General features: G+C 35.9%; 1 protein-coding gene across 2 annotated transcripts in view; it reads left to right on the top strand.

Moving 5' to 3' along the window:
- The window catches only part of LOC126168040 (cohesin subunit SA-1), a 152,583-nt gene that overhangs the window by 91,285 nt on the left and 38,396 nt on the right, over positions 1-22,902 (top strand). The window contains exons 17-18 of one of the 2 annotated variants that reach the window (XM_049920525.1): positions 18,608-18,637; positions 19,299-19,432. In XM_049920525.1, coding sequence (XP_049776482.1) covers positions 18,608-18,637; positions 19,299-19,432 — 164 coding nt within the window. The remainder of the gene's footprint in view (positions 1-18,607; positions 18,638-19,298; positions 19,433-22,902) is intronic. The other variant, XM_049920526.1, reaches the window with a different exon arrangement.

The raw sequence follows: 22,902 nt of genomic DNA, 5'->3' as shown, positions 1-22,902 counted from the left end.
TCAGATTGCCATAAAACCAATTTCTTCCAGGTGAATGGCAGTTTCTTATCTCACTGTTGACCAGTTCAACACATTTTTTCATCCCTAATTACATATATACTATTGAAACAAAAAATTCTTAATGTCTGTTTCAGTATTTTTCCAGAGAAACAATTGAACTTATTGACCACACTGTCAGAGCAATTGGAATCCCTTTCCTCTATTTTGGATAGCAACCTAACAGTGTGCATTCTGAGAGGTGGCAAGCAAATAAAAACAAAAAAGTTGTTGAAACTGGTAATTGGTAGTTAGTGATGTGAAAACGTAGCATCTATGTTGGGTAAAATTAGAATCTTTTCTTTGTGATTAGACATGTTTATATGTTTGTCTTACGACGAAATTGATCAGAAAAAGTTATTGGAGATACAGTACAACCCCACTTTTACTTTCCTGGAATTAATGTTTTCCTGACATTCACAACGTTTATCACTCCCGTCAAATTCCCTGTATCCACAATGTTAATTTGCACCTAATTTTGCATCGACATATTTACAGTTTTCTTAAGTTTACACTTTATGAAAAAATAAAATGGCATTGGGCGTCAAGTAGTGTTTACAAATGTTACATGGGTAAGTTTTTGAGACCAGGGTGCTGTACTCAGTGGATCTGAAATGAGTAAAAGATGGAACAATTCGTGCCATATCTCATACCAGTGCCACCTCTACTCGGCCTGGTGGCTGATAACTAGGTTCATTCGAAAGAAAAAACTAATAATAATAAAATCGTGACCAATCACAACCATTTCCAAACTGTCTCTACTATGCATGTGCAGTTTCGTGATTGTCATGACACCTCTGTTGAACCGTGGTTTGCCTGTTTCATCATTGGACCACTTGCAGCGTTAGTTGACATCTTCACTCACTTTCCGTGGCTGAAATATTTTTGGTTTAAACACAGTGCCAGTTATGTATTTTGTCATGCTGAACAAAACAGGTTTCAAGAATTTATTCCTGTCATAAAGTGCAGTATTTACGTATGTATTTAATGTGATTTTACACAAACAAACAGAGTGAGTGATAGTTTGCATATGTGTGCTTTTCTACATAACTGAGGACGCACATTACCGGATAACCTCAAAAAGATGACTGCAGTGCAAGAGACACAAAACAACACATATGCAAACACCACACGAAGTACTTATGCAAATATTTGCACCTTACAAAGAGAAAAAATTCTAGAAGCATGTCATGCCAAGCTTGAAAAAATGCATAGCTGTTGTAGTGTTTCATTATTTACATAACGAATAAGAGCTGCAGGCTTTCCAGCAACATTGATTACCATCTACAAAACTGAGTCACATTTCTTCGTTACATCAGCAGTTTTTACTAGGTAATAAAGCTTTATCAGAAGGTAAACAAGTCCCTGAGAAGTATTTTGATGCCTATTACATACATATATCATGCGAAAATGCAAGGGGGTAGCCTATACATAACTTTAACAGCTTAAAACATTATTTCCCACATTTTACATTTTCCCATATTTTACGCCATTTTTTTTTAAGTCCCCACAGGGTTTCGCTGTGTAGTATTAATGAAAGAAAATAAATTTACTACCTGCTTCTTACAGTAAGAGCTCGTAGGGTGGAATGTTTGCTTTTGAAAAATCATCAGTTTTTTTTCTGAAATGGGCTTTGCTTGTATCTGTCCTTTGGCTGTACTTCAGTTCTTTCGAAATAATTGTTGCTGTGGAGAAGCAGCATTTTCTCACTGGAGAACAGAATGCCCTCTGATTTGAAGTGTTTATTGACATTATTTTTTCCTCACTCATTTTGTTAGTTACAAAATCTGCTGCTTGACAGCGCAACAGGTGAAACTGGCAATGTACTTAGAGTATTTGTAAATAAAACTTAAAATAACGCTGTTCGCACTTTACAGGAAGACTTTCAGTTTGATCCAAGTATGATGACCAGTTGTTTTTTCTAGTCACTGTATTGTGAACACTACAGTGTGATAGTAATCAGTGAGCATAAACAAACAAGAACTTTGGCAGCCTGAGAGACAGGTGCAGTACAGAGGAGCAAGCTGCATTCTCTGCTTGCAGGGCTCTCATTTTACACCTGTGTTTTTTCAAAAGCCAAACTTATGCGTGGTCAAAGGGATTACTGATCATGTCTGGTGCTGTGTGTCATACTCGAACCCTGTAATAGACCAAGATTAGTCTCTTCATTCATTTCAAATATTAAAAAAAAAAAAAAATGAGGGAAGCAAAACAAAACAAAATGGGGTGCATGAAGCATGGGTAATGGTTTACCACTCAGTTGTTGGTTGAAGTTGGCAGCATTGTAACCAAGAAAGTTTGGACCGAAATCTGTGCTGCTATCTTATGCATCCGTTGTTCAAAATATTCCACACCTGAAGCTGCTGTGTTAAAGTGACCACATGATACCAACTTTAGTTAGCAGATGAACATTAGTGTTTCTTTGTTCTAAGATACAAAGTCCAAAGGCTGCATCATATGTTCCTGTTGCCATTGTATCAATATTATAAGAAGGAAAGTTGCTACTCACCATATAGTGGAGATGCTGAGTTCATGCTAGACACAACTAAAAAGCTCTCAGAATCAGTTTTCAGCCATTAAGGCCTTTGTCAACAATAAACACACACACACACACACACACACACACACACAACTGCAGTCTCAGGCAACTGAAACCACACTTCGAGCAGCCAGTGCTTGATGAAAGTGGTGACTGGGTGGGGAGGGAGAGGGATAGTATGGTGGGGGTGGCGGACAGCAAAATGCTACAGGTTAGATTAGACTGAGGGCAGGGGAGAGGTTCCTGTAACCCTCCTGACCTGAACCTCTCTTTAATCACTGTCCTCACCCATCCAGTCCCTTTCCTACTGCCATTCCAGCACTACATAGCTGTCAGCACACCCAATCTTTTTATTTCTCTCCTTTTCCGCTACTTCCCCCCTCCCCACCTCTCCCATGCCCTCAGTCTAACCTGCAGCACTTCGCTGTCTACCCCCCCCCCCTCCACCATACTATCCCTCCCCCTCCTCACTCCAGCCTCCTCCTCACCCCATCCAGTCGCCACTCTCATCACTGGTGCTGCTGCTCGCAGTATGGTTTCAGTTGCCTGAGACTGCAGTTGTGTGTGTGTGTGTGTGTGTGTGTGTGTGTTGTTGACAAAGGCCTTAACGCTTGAAAGCTTGAATTGTGAGAGTCCTTTTGTTCTGCCTATCTGCGACTCAGCATCTCCGCTATATGCTGAGTAGCATCTTTCCTTCTCATAATATTGTTAAATTCCATTCTGGATTTTCCATTGTTTGATTATTGCCATTGTATGTTATAGGGACCATTCAACTGCCTACTGTTGACATGGCACCAGAATATAAGTAACGAATGCACTGGCATGTGATTGTGTTCATGCAATGCTGTGCTCTTTGTTGTGCCAATGCATTCTTATGCACATTCTTTTTCCAAACTGATCTGTGCTAGATGTACAGTACTAATAATCAAAAATTTTCATTATTTGCATGCAAAAAATAAAGCTTTTACAAATCATCTGTGATAAAATAGTTCATTTGAATACAATTTTATTTGGAAAAGCATTTATTACATAAATTTTCATATTCATGTTTTGAGACAGAATTCACATGCATATTCATATTTGCCACAAATGCAAGTTTTTCTGGTCGGTACTGGTGTTTACTGATGTCACTGTAACCTTGACCAACTGGGAAAGCTAGGTAACATGCTGTGGTTGAATTTATGCGTAAGTAAAGAACAGTGTTTCATTTTAGTTGTTGAGAACAATATTCTGATATTATTATAACAATAATGGAAAGCCCTGGTGAAAAAATATATAAAATAAGGAAAGGCAATCACTTATCTATAGAGGACAGGTGTGGGTACACACAAACATGTAATAGAAAACAGTTAATTCTAACTTCAGAGTTCTTGCTCTTTTTCTAGTAAGACTATAATGAACGACACATACCCAAATGTACATGCTTGCGGTAGCGAGTCTCGCCACTACTTCAAGTGTGTATATTTGGATGTCTGTGGTTGTGTGTGTGAATATGTGAATTCTTACTAGAAAAACAGCAAGAACTTGATAGCTAGTGTTAAGTGTTTTCTGCTATGTATTTTAGTGTGCCATGCAGCAGAGCTCTATAGGTAAGTGGTTGACCTTCCATTATTTTACATATTTTTCTGTTACACTTAAATTCTTTTGTTGATCACAGCGAATATTTTACGTAAACTGGAATGGAAACAACTTGTGTTATTGTAGTTCTCCATTTTCTCATTATTATTTTTTCTTTCTTTCTTTTAGAATTGTATATGTAGTCCATATTATTCGTGTAACTTGCTTTATTTGCATGGCACGATTTTACAATCTTATTTCAAGGCATTTTCAGAGCCATCCACAATTTTTTCCATGTTTTCTATTCTTGTTATTTTTTGATTGATGTCATTTGGTCATTATATTCTCATTGCATTCACAATCTATTTTTACACACATTCTGTTCATAACAATCACCTCACTCATGTGTTTGCTTTTATAACCATTAATATCACTGGGTAGAGGGCATTGAAGTGTTGTAGAAAGTCTTACGTTTTAGAAATGTATTGGTATATAGATGCGTATGTCAGTATGAGTCTTTCACAAAGAAATGGTTAATGACTTGTAAACTGACTGAGGGATCACTTTTCTCTGTGTGTAAAGCTTTTGTTCAGACAGTATGTTTACAATATCTTACTTCAGATTGTTGAACATTTTTTATGAAATTCTCACAAGACATATATCAAGTATGACATTTGAATCTCATTGTCACAACAGTGCAGCTGAAACAATTCAGAATTCATAACTAGTGAATAACAAACATGAAGTAGTGCAATATATATCTTTTTTTGTGGCTTACTTTACAGTGACTTCTTGTTAACTGGGACTCTAAAGTAATTGAATTGATGTGCCTCAATGTGTACCATTTGGTTATGATTTTTTTCTGGCAGTTATTAAATAAATGGCAAATTTTCAGTTTCAACTCAGCGTTTCAGAATGTATAATTTCAATAACATTGGTATGTTATAAATACATTATGAATTTATTTAGATGTTGTCAATGTTAAATGTGAAAAATAGTTACCATTTCACATTGATGAAGACCTCCACGGACTTTTCTGTTTTTCTGCCCAAAATAATAGTCTTGGTTAAATAATCCACATAAATATTGTCCATAACCTGAAGCTTTAAAAATTTGGTTTAGAAGACAAATTTTTAATTTTGGGGAAAGAACTGCAAATTAGTTTCTGGGTATGCACTGTTCTTTCTCTCTGTCATACCTGTAATGCTACTATAGGAACAGTGTACTTGCCTGCTGTTTTAATGTGCCTTTTTAAAGATTTTTCAAGATAAGAAATGTGTGTGGAAAGTTTGAAATGATAGGAAGGAATTGTAATTAGTTTGCAGTTATCTATAAACATGTATACACTAATGAACAAAGTGGCAGCAGCCACTAGGAATTTGAAAGAACTAAAGACAGTTAAAGTAAAATTCCTTTTTAATGAATTTCTGGGGACCCAGATACTTTTCCCTTAAATAGGGATTTTCGTAAGTGGGGGTTTTGGCAGAGAGCATGAAATGAATGACCCAGAATAATAAGTCAAGCGTATTTAGGTGATACAAGTGCTTTTTAATTACAAAATTAGCAATCTCCTCTACTACAAATTTAAATGCAGTAAATATATTATTATTACACTTTGCACAGAACACGTCCTTGCCTTAAAAAATGGTAGTCTTGTTTATTTTGTCCTTCCAGATATTGTAGTGGAAAAAGTTGTTGCTCTAGCTGGTTGATATTAGTTAAAATTGATTCATCTACATTAAAGAGGAAAATAAATTCCTGACAGTATCAGTTCCTTGCACAGCAGCAGCAAAGCTTGATGCAACACTCTTTTTTCCATCAGTGTCATTGCCAGCTCCTACCTGTATTCCTTCACAAGCATTTCACATTCTTAAATCTTGGGTTTGGAAGTTAGGCTGTCATCATCACAACAAACAGTGTCCTGGAATGTCACATTTTCAGAAATATCACTTTTGCTACTCCATTCCTCTTCAGGCACAATGTTGTCTTCAACATCAAATGATGCATCACAGTTTAACACAGTCTGCTGTGTTATTGAATTCCATGCAGCAGCAAACTTTCACATAGCATGTTCAGTGTTAAGTCTCATCACTTCCTTCCTCTCAAAGCATGTAATTGACTCGTACACTGCAGCTACTCTGTACTTGGATTTAACAGAGTTTATTATGCACTTGTCCAGAGGCTGCAGATGAATTCTGCAGCTTGAAGGAAGGAACACATCATTTGCATTCATCTGAAATTATGGTTCTTTAGGATGTACAGGGTATAGGTCATTGATAAGCACAATTATCCTTCCTGCTGCACCAGTCTTTGCATCTAAACACCCCAAAAAAGTCTTAAAGATTGCTGACATCTCCAGGGATTGCTATTGTTCTCATAAGTACAAAGTAGCATTTTTATGTTTTGGAAACATTTGGAGTTAATAGTGGTGGCAACTTTTCACTTCCATCACTATTTATGCACAATAGCTTTTGTTGCATTTTTTACCAACTTGGCATTTCTCTCCCTTAACATAATATAATTTTGCAGGAAGTAAATTATTAAAGATGCTATTTTCATCAACATTATAAATACAACTAGACTCATAACCATGTATCAATTGTAGCAAAGTAATGTTTTTGAAATAGTTCACACTTTGTGTGAGCAGAGACTTACTTTCTCAACTTGTCTTTTGAAATGACAGCAATTGTTGTTTTTTTAAAACAGTTCAATCAGCCATTCGATACACTGAAGTTTTCTGTGCCAATCTTCAGAGTGATTTCATAAGCCTTCTCTTGTCTCTTATAGGAATTCTTCCACTTCTGAGCCCTTGAAGCTGCTTAAAATAATATTTTCCACAGCATTAAACATAGACATGTGAATGTTCTTTTTCGGATCTGCAGGAATCTTTAACTTCAGCATTTGACATGCCCTATCTTTAAATGTTAGGCATATGTACCGTATTTACTTGAATCTAAGCCACAGTTGAATCTAAGCCGCACCTGAAAAATGAGACTCGAAATCAAGGAAAAAAAATTTTCCCGAATCTAAGCCGCACCTGAAATTTGAGACTCGAAATTCAAGGGGAGAGAAAAGTTTCAGGCCCCACCTTCAAATCGAAACAAAGTTGGTCCACTGTAATATGAGAAACAATTTAGGTCGAATGAATGATTATACAGCTACAGTAGTTTGGTTCGAGTCGTAAGTTTAGCAGTTAAGCTTTACCAGGTAGCCATTGCTATGCATCAGGCGCTCCGTCCGTATTTATACGGGTACCCTTCCTTTTTCACTTGCTTCATCTAGTTTGAATTGATTGCTAATTTTTTTGATCTGATAAGTGCCATTCTCTTTGTTATAGGTGTTCACGTTACTCTAAGCTGAAAATGCATTAATGTACTGTGTCATGCATTGTTTGTCGCATTCTGATAATGAGAGTTAATGACAGGTCACCGCTCGCGGCATGGCTTGCTTTTGTGCACGCTAGTCTCATTGGCGAAACAATGGCAAGAACTGCTATTAGTTGTTACTCACACTACTGCTTTCTTTGATAATGATCAACAAGAACCAAATAATAAACTGCGCATGATAGAAGATGTTCTGAACGAGAGTTTAGCAAAAATTTTTCTCCGTTTGAAAATCTTTGCAGGCGCCTCTTTAGTACATCACATTCTGCACAGAAATTAATCATCTCAGATTTAAAAATCTAGTCAACTGCTGTGCTTTATTTCTGACTGTATCACTATTAGGCATAAGAATAATACGAATATAAACATGACATGATATGTATATTCTTCCGCGTTTGCTGTTGTCTCACTCTAGTTTCGTAGTTTATTAGACAGACGGGATTTAAATGAGATAGCAGCAAACATGAAAGAATACATGGCAAAATGTTTCTATTCGTATTATTCTTATGGTGAAGAGAATACTGCATGTGATTCACAATTCATAAAAGTTCCTATTAGCAACCATCTCTTCTCACAGGTAGGAAAAAATTCAGAATGTGGAGTTGGCCATATTGACAAACATCCCAAACAGTCTTGCCAGTCGGATTTTCGTAGTACATGCAAACGCTGCTACATTCGAAGATGAACAATACGGAATTTGTATTTACTTCGTTGGATAATGTATAAAAATGCAATGGTTGAAACTTGGGGCGGAGAAAAAAAGCTCGTCTTCCGCCTTTTTTAATTTATTTACTGACGCAGAAGGTTTTGCGCCAATATTTATCTTTGTGCCTGCAAAGCATGCCTGTGTAGCGCTACATATATTCGACGCGACGGCAGAAGTTAGTTGTGGCGGCACCTACCAACATTTTTCAGAGTTTTCAGACCTTCCGCTTACTTTGCACTCGATTCTAAGCCGCAGGCGGTTTTTTGGATTACAAAAACCGGAAAAAAAGTGCGGCTTAGATTCGAGTAAATGCGGTAGGTGGCACTAAATCATATTTCTTCACCATGTTGGAAACTGTCATCCTCAGTTTTTGCTGAACTATAAACTTTGTATGTTGCAGGCCATAACTCCACCAAAGTCTGATACTTTCTACACTTCAGTAACCAAACAACTACACTTTGTACTTGTAGGTCAGTGACTATAACATCTGTATATGTTGGACAGAAATTGATTTCCAGTTCTTTCAAAGCATCTGTTTCTATTGCTACAAGGAAAGTCAAGTTATTGACTATGTGCTTGGCACACATTGACCTGTTGAGCTGATTACCATTTAAGACATCACAGGAAAAAATTTACGATCAGCATGGGGTGGAAAAAAATCAGAATCTCAGTAAAACATGTTAGAAGTTACATAAAAACTGGATTTGAATTTGCAAACTGTTTCATATTTACACCTTAAAAGTGAATGTTTACTTAAAGCAGGCTTAGTTAAAAGCCGGGAGAAACAACAATGTTCTTACGGGAATTTTGCCAGAACTGTTGGAAATATTCGTTACAAGTGAGATTTCCTTAAAAGAGAGTTCCTTAATTTGGGGTAGTCTGTAATCTGGAATTTGTGTGACACCAAGATTTTTTCATTACAAACAAGAGATGAGGAAAAAGCACCCTTTAGGTATCAGAAAGAAAATAAAATTATTCCACACCTCTTGTCAGGAACAGTTCATAATAAGAGTCAAGTAAAAATGAAATATAAATTACCAAATTTTAAGTTTTGTTTTCTGTAGTGATATGTGAAGGCCGATTAAACAGGGTGTATACGACTTGGGAGATCCGGGAAAAACCCAGGAATTTTTTCATCCAGGAGAAAACCGGGAAAAATGTCGGAATTTTTTTAGAATTCCAGGAATTTTTTATTGTTTTAGTTTACTGTTAGTTTTATGTAATTTTGACTGATAAGAACCAATACTATAACAAAGGGTATTACTGTATCATGGTGCTGCAGAATATTACTGCAGCAATAAAACATGAAAGAGAGTAAAAAGACTAAAAACTGAAGTTGCAAATGAAATGCGTCATATACAACAACAAAACACAGTGCTCATACAAGCGTCTGCCAGTAGCAAAATGTGTCAAAGGCTTCAGGAAGACTGTGGAATGCTGCAGAACAACAAATTGCCTATGATGAGCATGATGTCACAACTGTTTACACTAGATTCATTTGAGCAGGCCATGCACATGCACAGTTCAGTCATGTATGTGTAGTATCTTTCTCCACTGCTGGCTACAGCAATGTAGCTGTTAGCTGTACAAGCAATAGCAGCAAGCGGCCAGATGCTATCCGGAAAAATTTTGCTGACGCGCCCAAGCTACCAGCTTCATCTTCATGCATGCACAACAGGCTCGGATCTAAGGGGCATAGGCAAACCGTGGTATCGGATCTGGGTGGCAATTCCGGGTGGGGGGCGTTTGACTGTTGTCTCACAAAGTGCCCAGCATCCCGTGCACGTTGGTCTATTGTTTATTCATATGATTTTGAAACACATCCGTGTTAGTTTTTGAACACATTCTAAGTGGATTTCTGACTGAATCATAAATTGATTTTTGAATGCGTACACAGTGTACGTGATGTCTTTGCCAGGGGAATCCCCGTCGCATCTAGAACTAAACTTTCCTGCAGACAAAAGGCGACAGGGCTATATGAGCGGAGCAGAATAAAGTTAAACGGTTGAGTACCAATCGCTGTTTATGTGGATTCGGGATTGATACACAGACCAGTCTGCGTTGTAGTGGGGAGGTGGGTAGTCTCCATTTGCCCTGTATTTACGTTTAGTGATGTTGCTGTTTCCTCATTGTTTATTGCTATCATGTCAAATGGAAACAAAACAGATTTCTGTGGCTGGGAGCTATCAAGTGAATTAAAATACATTCACATAATTACGGAAGGGAAGGCTAAAAAAAAGTTATTAGTTTCAGTTTTTATTATATTTCCATCTTTCTCACAGTCAGCATTAATCACCTTGCAGAACAATGAAGTTATTTTTGTCAGTTTGCTACAAAAATTTGACTTTTATTAATCTTTTCTGCAGAGACAGCCCATTTATTTGAAACGAAGTGTTTAATTCCACGCCGTTGGCTAGTTTCAACTGTTAGCAGATTTCAGGTGCATGTTTTCATCTTCTAGCATGTATGGCATTAGGCCATAATAAAGAACCAAACATGAGATAATACAGCACTGATACTCCAAGAAAATTTACACGCGAATCTGGTAATACAAATCTGCACTTTAGGCCGAATTATGCATTTTAGTATGTTTCATGGAATTTCGATGCTCTTGGAGTATCCTCTGATGTCTTGTTTCTCTTATGATATAAAATATTTTACTGTTTTACACATATGAACATACGGGCTTCCCCCGTCATTGTAGCTGCACAAGCACGGCGGCACCTGTTATCTGGCACTCTGTGGCAACTGCTGAAAAGAACGTAATTCTAGCAGTTGTGGGAAAATATTGCAAATGGTGGTTGGAAAAGCGTTACTTTAAAAGTAAATTTCCTCTTATGCAAGATGAACTATGTGTGAGAATGTACGATGAATTTCTTAAATCACAGTGTCTGACTCTCATTTAAAAATAAACTCTTTGTGAAGGATCTCAAGCCCAGAGGATCAGACATTTATGTTGTTATTAAAAATTTTACGGACCCATTTGTGTGATATGTCTTAAAATGTAACACACGGAAAAAAGATCAACATTGTATGTGAAAACTTAGATTTTCTTGCAGCTTATTAATCTTTGAGACCAATATTATATGTGAAATCTTTGCTTTTCTTGTAACACCATGTATATTAATTTAATCCATTGACGTTTCCTATGTGTGTGGTCACATTACTGAACAGTAATGTTGCTATTGGCGGACTACATCATATGTCCTATGCTATGAATATCTGCCGTCATTGGCTGGCGAGATCAAATGACATGAACTATGACTGGCTGCACATCCTAATCTCGATTTCGATGCTTTGGAAAGTAACATCAGGTGTTTCATGGAATTCGAATTTATAGTTTCGTCATATGAAAATATGCAGCCTACATGTTGCTGCACATCACAGATCTTTCGAAAAACTGTTTTTTCACCCATAAGTTTCGTTTTGTAAAGTGCCGGGAAATTCTACACCGGTGTAAAAAACCATAATGATTCAATGGTTAATAAGTTTTACATTTCTGAGGAAAAGTATACTGTCACTCAACAGTATATTTTCACCTGGGAGAAAGGGTATTTTTAACCGGGAAATCTGGGAGAAATCCGGGAATTTTTTTCCTTGTCCTGTTAAAGGAAAGCTGTAATGAGAAAGGATGCGTGTGCTGTAAATGTTGTGCATGGGTACAAAAGAATAAATTTAGTACATTACATTATGACACTTTTAACGCATCCGTGGTGGATGGTTTTGTCTTTATGAACTAAGTCTGAATGGTGGTTGCCTTTAAATTCCTGAATACTAGCCTTTCCTTCTTTTTTTAGTATTGCATGTCTTTAATAATAACTCTTTACCACCACTCTTTGAGTAATATAATATGTTGATTATTTTAGTGAGAATTGCAAACTAATTGTGATATTAAAAATATCAGTCACAGTCTCCCTCAGACACTGTTGTCATGCCCCCCCCCCCCCACCTAAATTAAGGCAAACATTTTAATAATTTTCTACCATTAACCCTGGTAATACCGGAGAGAGATACTTTATGCCCCCTATTTGTAATTTATGTAATTTAATCTGTAAATTAGATTTCAGAGTTTGTTTTTAATGAATTATTCTACCAAATTGTACAGTTGCTTTAAATTTTTTCAGTTAAACTTATTGCAAACATTTCGTTCTTTCCTCCTGAGTAATAGATGCAACTTCACAACAAATATCATCTGCTGTACTAAATAAAGATGAGCCATCGCTTAACATTATTACCAAAAATCTCGAAGGTTCTGACTGATTTGCTTCACATTGTTACGCAGTATGCTAATAAACATTCGGACAGACATAAGCTATATATGTAAGTGAAAAGTTGGTATCAAAAATCTTGAAAAGTTCTTCACTGACTTCAAATTTTTACATGATACTCTTATAAACACAGATAGATATGGGCTGTATATTTTCTTAATCAACAGTGCACAGGATTTCCGTTGAAAATCGACTGTGAGAAATAAAATGCTGTGCTGTGAAAATGTGTGGTTTCATTTTCTTTCTTGCATTCAGTTTAACTGCAATAGCAAGCCATTTAAACCATTAAACAAATTCTTTCTCTTGTATATATTCTTTATTCTTATATAAGTTTAAACAAAAATGGTATACAGAATTATCTGCTTTTTTGTTTTCTTCTTCACAGTCAGTTTTAACAGAACATAGGAAAGCTACACTTATGGCTTATCGGCTTATGATCAGAATGCTACTATATACTCTGAATTGTCCGAACTTGGTAACCTGTTTGGCAATTAAAACTATGCTGAATACTGTCATTGAAGCTACTGTACTCACACGTCCAGCAGCAAGATAGATCTTTCATACCCTATACACCAATGATCTCAAACAATGTATCCATTCATTTTAAGCGACTTCAGTTCCTATCCATTGTTTCAGTGGCAATAACAGTCAAAAAGGCTTGAGGTTGGAGAGAGTGGAAGGAGGAGATGGACAAGGAGAGAGGAAAGGAGGAGATGTGTTGTATAAATGTAAATCTCAAATTATGTTGCCTTGAAATAGAATCAGTTTTGACTTAGGAAATTTTGTGGATCAAGTTAAGTTCAGCAGCAGTCATCAGTTCACAGCCTAGTGGCATTAAAAAACAAGTTTCCTTTTGCGCAAATATGAGTTAAAAAGAAGTAAATATTAAAGAAATTGTTATTAACATAAAAAATTAACGTAAATGTGTGAATATACCACTGTCACACCGTGAAACTCGAATTTTTTTTTAAGTTATGCAATTATCGACTGTGAAAGTAATGAGTGCAAATAGTAACTGACCTCATAACAATTCTTGGACATAGCTGGTAATTGATATGATTAATTTAAGGCATTTTATAGACACTGGCAGTATAAGAAGGGGAAATTCAAAATATTTGCAGTTGGATATTAAGTACATGAAGTTCAAGAGCAGCCAGTAGTGACCGAAAACCTCTCGCAAAAATAATCTCTATATAGACTTGAATACCAACAGCTTCACAATTCACTTTAAATTGTTAACTACAAAACAAGTGCATGAAATGCTATGCCAACTGCATAGTCATTTATCAATAAGATTAGCAGTACTCATATTTAAGTCATTTTGTTACTACCAAGTGTGGCTCAGTGGTAGTGTCCTAGAACACAGTCACAGGATCACTTCTTCTATCCCACATCACTGTGCGGAATATTTTTTCCTCTTGCCACTTTTCTTGATTTTGACATTGTTTGTTGAAGTGCAAAATGCTGAGGTATTCAAGTTTAAATTGTGGCAAAATATAGTATTTGACTTGCAAAATACAATACAGCTACCAGTGCTTTGGAGGAGGAGCCTATAACTGTTGATACTATTTGTTAGAAGAGTCTATGAAGAAATACCCACACGAGACAGAAAATAAAGCTAACTGGAGTTGCAACACAATGAGGGATTTGCATACAAATGGTTACAAAAGTGGAATAAATGTACAATGTGTGTTTGAAAACATTATTTTCTTTTCATGTCTTTTATTTCCAGTTCTTTAATTTCTGTATCTACTTTCAGTGCTACCATTCTTATTTTATTTTCCTCAAGTAATACTGTACTTTTTTATGTTTGCACTCTATGCTCTGTAATCTTCTCATAAAATTTGTATTTCACTTGAAAACAGTTTTTTGTTTTTTCATGTTTGGGATGCAATTCTAACACTGTAGATGCCATGACAGAATCCTGGTTTGTGTACTCCATATCTGCTGGTAATTAGAGGTTATTTGTAGTTCAAAATACAAAATGAACTGCTGTCACTTAACTTTCGCTACTGTCTTACCAGCTCATTGTAAACACTGTCATCTTTCACTGTCATCACCAAGGAGAAAAATATTTTGAATGAGTTGAAGCTACAGTCATCTACTCATTTACTGGTGTGAATGAGCTATAACCTTTGGTGTTATTTAAATTGGTGTTAAAACAAGAAATGGACAAGAATGTAATGAATAACAGAAACTACCTATCAAGCAGCAAATTCGTTTCAAAAACTTTATCAGATTGTACTAAAATGTAACTTTGGAATGAAAATCTGCATTGTCATTGTAATGTTTGGAAATGGAAATCAGTAGTTTCTTCAGGCCCAAAATTAGCATCTGCCCATTTTGCAGTAACAGTAGGCCTGATGAAATTACCACTTTAAATTTTTTGCAGTTCAACCTTGAAAAGTTATGACAATTGTTTTGCTCCAGTTTTTGCGGTACATGTAATTACATAGATGCATCTTAAAATTACGCACTGTCATGCGTGAATGCTTTCTTGGTTCTTCCCTTAATAGTGTCATAACACATTTTCAAATATTCCCAAGAATTTGTCCGTATCTTGTGTGAATTAGCCAGCAATAGCTTCTTTCCATGCCTCTCGTTTGCTGTGTATTTACAATGTACGATTGATACCTGCATTTGAAGTGTGATAATCGTGTCAATAGTAGATTATAGCAACGTTTTGTGCTAATTTAGAACAATACTGAACCTCGTTCAGTGAATTCTTGTTAAATGTTATACAATAAAGTGGAGCCCTAAACAGAATTCTATTTCTGAACTAAGGTTAAAATTGACCTCCAGTCAATGACGTTTCTTTTATAGAGTCAGTCCTTATTGTGCTGTTATCAAGGAAGAAGTTTCATTTCAAAATTTGTGTTTTTGATGATGATGTGAGAAAGTAATAAAATAGAGTTAGTTGACCTTTTCTAGAATATGGATCTGAGATTTTAAAATGTATAACATAGTTTCATTCTAGAGTCATGAGCGTGTACTAAGAAACAACAAAGATGAAGTGTGTGTCTCGCTATGAATTTAAGTAAGTGTTTCAACTTGCATAGTGTGACATTTGAACTTTTTTTGTTCTGAAAGCCTCATGCTAATATTTCTTTCCTCTCCAAGTATGACTTTTAACGATGTGCATTTCATGTATGGCTATAGACCAATGTATTCTGTATAAATAAAAAAAAAAAACAAAAAAAAAAAAAAAAAACAAGTTCCTCTTTCTAGTAGTTCAGATAAGATTTAATTAAAATTGCATGCCAGTTTCGACATGGATTCTAGAGAAAATATAGAACTAACAGGGTGAAAGTAAGCTAGTTCAGTAGCATCCAGAATGCTTCATATATTTAAATTTAACTCTTTTTGAACACATGACCTTTGTAGAAAGTATAGAGATTTAATTTGTGTCCTAGTGACAGGCAGTGCTGGGTATGTGCTTCACAAACTGATGTAATTTGATTATGGTAACATTTGCCCATAGCTCAGTGTATCTAATGACAACCAAAATATTTCAGACAATGGAAAATCCAGGATGGAATGTGACAATGTAATGAAAATGATAGTAGCTTCGCACGATATAGCGGAGATGCTGAGCCACAGAAAGGAACAACAGAAAGACTGTCAGAAAGTTAGCTTTCGGCCAACAATGCCTTTGTCAAAAGTAGACAGCATACACAGTCTGGCTCTAGCTGCAGAGACTGTGGCCGTGTGTGTGTGTGTGTGTGTGTGTGTGTGTGTGTGTATCTACTTTTGACAAAGGCCTTGTTGGCAGAAAGCTAACTTTGTCTGTCTTTCTGTTGTGGCTTTCTGTGACCCAGCATCTGCACTATATGGTGAGTAGCAAGTTTCCTTTTCTTATATTGTAATCAAAATATTTAGTAGATTTGTCTGAGTAGGCCACAAATTTTTGACACAGTTCGCAGTTGTTAGTAGCTTTGGTGTTACAGCCAAAAATATAAGTGGCTGAACACCACAGTACTTTTATGGGTATGTCCCTGTTGTGAAAAATCTGAAACTGAAAACTAATGGAAGTGAGAAGTGACTGGTATGGTAATGTAAGTGCCACTTCAGTGCAACACGTTTTCCATGAGAGAGTGCTCTATCACATAGCACAGCTAGAAATGGTCCTTACTGTAACAGTAATAGTGATTTCTTTTATTGTAATTGAGGGTGCTGGTGCAGTGATAATACACTACCTTCTATGGCCATCCAGGTTTAGATTTTCTGTGATTTCTCTAAGTCACTTTGGTGGTAGCGAGGATGGTTCCTCAGGTGTGGCTGAATTCCTTCTCCATTTTTTCCCCAGTCCAAGCTTGTGCTTCTTCTCTATTGACCTTGTCATTGATGTGATATTAAAGCCTGATCTTCCTTCGTACTTCTATCTTAAATTCACTTTCAAGAACAGATACTAGTGTTGTGGTCATCGGTGTTCAGCATTAAAAATTCTGTTGTTAGCAAAAATCTATTTCATGAGATGAATGCAGAGCTTTCTGTGACAGTCATTTTGAATAGGAGGGTATACATTTCCAGTGTTATCCCAAATTCAGACTTTTATTGTGGGTGCAGGTGGAAAAAGTGGGTGTGGTGTAATCCTTGATCTGATCTGATAACTGTGGTGCTACTCTGTATGTTTTGTGTAAAATATATATATTTTTTTATGATGCGGGTCACTAAAAATCTGTAAGTGAAATTGTTGGCTTTTTATGACTGAAAACAGTGATTCACCTTTTGCTGTGGTCGGTCATCATCAATTATCTTAAGCCTAGGAAGGATGATTAATTAAATAATACAAAATCCATTTTAAATCAGTTTTGCCATGTGGGAATAAAGCCATGGGTTAGTAAGTAGTGTAGTTATCATTTTGGAGTAAATTCTGTAAATTCATTGAAGTAAATACAAATTTATATGTTTCTGGGAATGAATTCACAATTGGTTTCATGAAGTGGTTCATGAGGTTATGTAGATAGGGAGTAAATCAGATAAAAATTGTATGGTTGTGACAATTCTTTGCAGAATTCAATCTGGACTTTTTTTCCCCTTTAGAGTGTTATATCTTGGAAAATTCGTCTTTCAGACAGTATTGTGATGACAAAAGTGAAGTATGTCTCGAATTCTTCTTCTGAATGCTATACCCTTGGATTCATTAAGCAAGTCAGAAAATAGTATGAAATATATATTGACAGAAGGAAATAAGATCCATTACCAATGCCTGTATCCTTAGGATGCCGTCACTGTCCATATGACTTCAACATGCATAAACTGTAATTGCATGCCATTGTTGTTGCTATTCTTGGAAATCAGTTCTGTTGTATTTCATTATGTAATAGTGTCTCCCCTCCCCTCAGTGTTTCATTTGTTGCTTGAGCCTGAGTTACGTTATTTAATCCAGTGACGTCTCCTTAATGCACGACACAGTTCTTTTAAGAAGATAAGCATTGCTTTTCTTTCCATTTTTATCGCCATGATGATGCTGTTCCATCCCTCTCTTCCCCCTCCCATCAGATTTCTGTCATACACATTGAAGTACTTGCACTTAATGCTGTCTACAATTTTTGATTGTGTGTAGCTTTAATTTAGCATTATAATACTCTGTTTATTCCATGAATTTATCACCATTTAAATAGTATTGTAGTTTACTTTGATGTGAAAATTGTGAAACTATTCTGTATAGTATTAGAGAGAACTTTTGCTAATAATGGATAGACATTGAGGAACTGTTAGACCAGTAAGTTCTAATATCATGCTCATTTTAGTCTCATTAAGTCACCATTTTTTATTGTAAATTGTCATTGTAAAATTAGAAAGCAATTAATAGTATTGTAATATAGTTTATAATCAGCCACTGGTCCTGCACTTTCACATCTTCAGTTGAGATTTAAAAAATCTACATTATCTTATGGCAATTAAAAACATGCTAAATGCTGCAGATAATATTGAAATTGAAAGCATATGCTTTTATTATATATAACTTTAACTAAGAAACTATGGGTTGTGATGGATGGGGCTGTTGTGAATAGACCACTCTGTCTGAAACATGTGAGAAAGCAAGGCCATTGCTCTAAAGCCTTGTGATGCCATCTTCAGGCTGAAACATTCGTTTCTTTCTCTTTGTTTGCAGGAAGCGTAGGGATCCCAACTGAGCCCCAAGGTATGTTAACTTCGTAAATATTTTCAATTGTGCTACATATTAGTCCGGAATATGGGCTTGTATGAAGGCTTGGTAGGCAGTCAGTGAGGTCTCTAATTTTGTTTGACAGTTGTCAGAATCAACTTTTTTTTATCTGAATACAGTAAAGTATTTGACAACACACAGCCAAAAATTTTAGTATCCAAACTAACACATAAATTGTATGATCGTGCTTGTATGTGTATGTGAGGACTCCCAGATACTGGAATTTCTCAGTAGCTTTTATTTTATTTTGGTTCTTTTTGAATTATCGGTTGTTCCTCCCAAGCCTTCTTCTTCAGTCATTTATCTTCTTAAGTGAACAGAGAGAAAGACATTTCAGAAGGTCCCTCATTTTGGAATAAAATTAGATAAAAGTTACTGAATAGTTAAAGTTGTGAGCTCAGACTTGTATTATTGCTTGATTATTTGCATGCTAACTTTTAATTTGTGCAGAGTTAACTTCATACAAAGTAAGTTTCAGTACTAATAATTGAAAGAGGTGTTACTGTAGAAGATAGTTTCTCCAGTCCCGGTCTCTCCTCCCAGTTTGAAATTGAGTGTGATCGAGGTTTCACTGTACATATTGTTATGCATCCCTCAAAATCGCTCTGCTAATGTAACACTTTATCTGCTTCCACAGATGAGCATGATGAACACCTAAAAATTGAAGAACTCCACAAAAGACGAAATTTTCTTGCGTCATTCTGCAAGCTTATTGTGTATAATATAATGCCCACAAAAGTTGCTGCTGATGTATTCAAACATTATGTCAAGGTAAGAAATAGTTTGTTAATTCAGGAGATAAATCAATTTGTAGCTGCAAATACTGTCGTCGAGATGTGCTTTTTTGGCTTCTATTAGCTGCTTGCTAAATGGAAAACAATTTTTAAATTACGCTTAAGGTTCTTACATTATGGAATACAGCATGGGGCACTAAATATTTATGGATTTTATACAAAAGTTTCTTTCAACATATGACTGAACTTAATGCTGCAAGTTGACATCTTACTGTTGTAGTGTAAGTCTTTTCTTTTATTCACAGTCCTGCACCTCCCTCACCTGCCCTCCCCTTCCTCTTTTTACTAAGACTTCCCTTTTACTTTTCTACAATTTATTCCAACTGTGTTATACCTTTCAACTAGCTGATGTACATCAAATGCATCTGTCTGTGCCCCGTTATCTAGTATTTGTTCTTATTTTTCTGTCTCTCCAGCCACTTCTAAATTTCTTTCCACTAGGTTTCCCTCTTGGTAAGTTCTCATACTGCACACCTTCAGCCCCATATTTCTTGAAACAAACTGTTATCAGCATTACCATCAGTTTAAATGTCTGTGCCGACACTCTTCAGACTGTGGTACACACAGTTTTGGTGCCATTCAGAACTTGAGTACCGTATCACACATCCAGTTTATCAGGCTGTTGCTTGTCTCAAAAGTAAAACATTCAGTAGATAAATGGTATATTTCTATTCCTCAAAGTTTTAGTATCAGCTATATGGAAGCAATGCAGCTTCTTTCTTGTTGAGGTAGGAGGTTTCAGGTTGGGATAACTGCACAGGTAGATGGTGATTTTCAACAACAGCATATTTATTTTGTGCAATACAGTGAGTATGGTGGGGTTTGTATTAGGGTTATATTCATTATTTACTTATAAAGACAGTCATATTTGATTTTGTCAATGCGTTAAATATTCGTGTTCAGAAGAATGATGTGGTATGGTCTTATCTAACTTTGCAAAATTTATTTTGTAAATTTTTATCCATTGGTAGATTGTGGTGATAGGAACAACAGTCAATATCATCTATTTTTTGTGTCATCCAACGTTATTAGGACAAACACACACAAAACTAATTGAGGACTATTTTTGCAAAACCAGCTCTCTGCAAAAATGAATTTTTTGTGATGTTTAGTATTTGAGATAGCCACCTTTCTTATTGAGAAAAAGAGTTGTGCTTCAAATCTCAATTACTGCCATGGCTAGAAGTTACCAAATGCCCTCACGTTATTCCAAAACTAGCTTTCTGCCATGAAACTGATGTACAGTGAAACCCTGATTTTACACTTTTCTAGGTACATCAAAAAATAATGTAAAATGTGGTAAATAACTTTTTAAGCGGTAAAAGCTATGTATATGATCCCCCTTGCATTTTTGTAGTTTACATGTTATATGTATGTAATAGGCATCGAAATACTTGTCAGGGACTTGTTTATTATCAGTAAAGGCCGTTTAAATTTTGTACTATACTTATCCTCCGACATAACAAGATCTGGTAACTGTCCAGGAAGTGGAAAAGTTTGATTTACTTTCATAAAACATTATTGATGTCTTTGGAAAGCCTGCAGTTGTGTCATTCATTATTTCAGAATGAAACAAAGCACTAGTGACATATTTTTTCGTGCTTAGCACCAAGCTTTTCGAGAATTTATTCTCATTGTCAAATGCAAATATTTATGTAAGTATTTTGTGTGGTGTTTGCATATGTGCTGTTCTGTGTGTGTTGCACTGTAATCATCCTTGTGAGATTATAAGGTTTTGTGTCTCCTTCCGAAAACCATATACACAAGCACCAATTAACCGACAGATTTGATGTGTGTAGACGTTTTGACTGACCAATCGATGAACTTTCTTTGTACTGTGTGTTGCACTGTCGTACCAAGCGCTTGATAAGTTGTTCTCTCTTCACTATATATGGGATTAAATGCTGTTCTAGAGATGTGAAGTGGATAAAAATTCAGAGACATAGTTTCTGGAGAAATTTAAAGACTAGATGTTTGTGGGACTTGTCAGTGAGGAGTGTAGCAATAGACATGCCGGTAAAGGAGGACTTTTTTCATTCTTTTAGCAAATCCATAATGCTTTCATGTGACACATAGAGAGAATAAAAGTCTGTCAACCTTCTGTATTTCTAGTTTTAGATTTTATTTCTGATATTCATTGAAAAGGAAATCTAAAAACAGATACATTGATCTTCAATGGACATTTATTCAGAAAATACACTTACTTTGTTGTTATAAGTGTTAAAAATGTCCGGCCTATATCCAAGCCTCATGCTGTGAAAATGTAGTGTGGGATTTTTGTATACAGTTATAACAATTACTAAATGCTTCATTTCTTATGTATTTCTTGAATGTATTACATAATGTGCGTCACGACTGTCTAGTCTTTTTCTTTAGCTGAAGGATCATCTTTTATGCTACCTATATAAATAAATAAATAACATTTACAGGTAAATTAATGACATTTACAGGAACATCTTTTGTTTTATTTATTTTGGTTTTCCATGGTGTATTTCCTCAGGCAACTAAAAATCACTTTGCAGGTTCCAGGAATCATTTTAGTTAATAATTGTGGGGATACAACAGCACTGAATTTGGTGTCCTGTTAATGCCTGTGAATGGCCAAAAATCATAATGTAGCTAACAGCATCTCCTTGCAGCTTACAGCCTCTCTCATGACTGTATTCTATTTTGTTAAGAATGGTTTGATGTTCAGAATTCAGCAGCTCCGAAATGCGTGGTTCATCCATTCTTAGATAATTACGATAATTATTGTATCCCAGCTGTTGAAGTAACAGAATGTGGGTGAATTTCTTTCCCCTTATGTGCCCACAGCTTTCTATGCTTTCTTACCTTTAAAACAGCCAAGGCAAACAACTGGTCTTGTTTCTGTGTAAAACCAAGCAGGATCTTGTACAACATAAACAAAATTAACTTAAAGATAAATCACAATAACAGGGCAGTGCTGAGTGCTGTCGGTTGGTATCTGTGTAGGCTACCATGAAACATGTCTGTTGGTCGGCTGATAAATTGGTGCATGTGTAGGAGTCTTTGTTCAAATGAACCTTGTCACTCCCATCATCATACTGAATAGACCTTGGCAGTGGCAGAAGATAAAGTATGAATTGTTCCAAGTCTTACTGATGCAGATCTGTTGATTAGAGTGCCCTGGTGTCAACAAGCTTAACCCTATAATGTTTAGGAATGCTTCTTGAAGGCCAACATCGCTCCAGCATCGTTTTGTGTCAGTTAAGTCTTTTTCTCCACAAACATTGTTTCATAAAGTGTAAATCTCAGGAAAATTATCAATAAGTTAACTCAAAATCAGAAGCGAATTAACATTGTGAACCTAGGAAAAGTAATGGTAGGAATAAAAAATGTCATAAATGTCTGGAAAATGTTAATTCCAGGAATGTAAAAGTGGGGTTATACTGTATCAAAATTTTAATGATACCATTTTCAATATTC

Source organism: Schistocerca cancellata, chromosome 1, assembly GCF_023864275.1.
Source record: "Schistocerca cancellata isolate TAMUIC-IGC-003103 chromosome 1, iqSchCanc2.1, whole genome shotgun sequence".
Taxonomy (NCBI): Eukaryota; Metazoa; Arthropoda; class Insecta; order Orthoptera; family Acrididae; genus Schistocerca; species Schistocerca cancellata.
The sequence above is the reverse complement of the archived record's forward strand: the minus strand, read 5'-3'. Positions and strand labels throughout refer to the sequence as shown.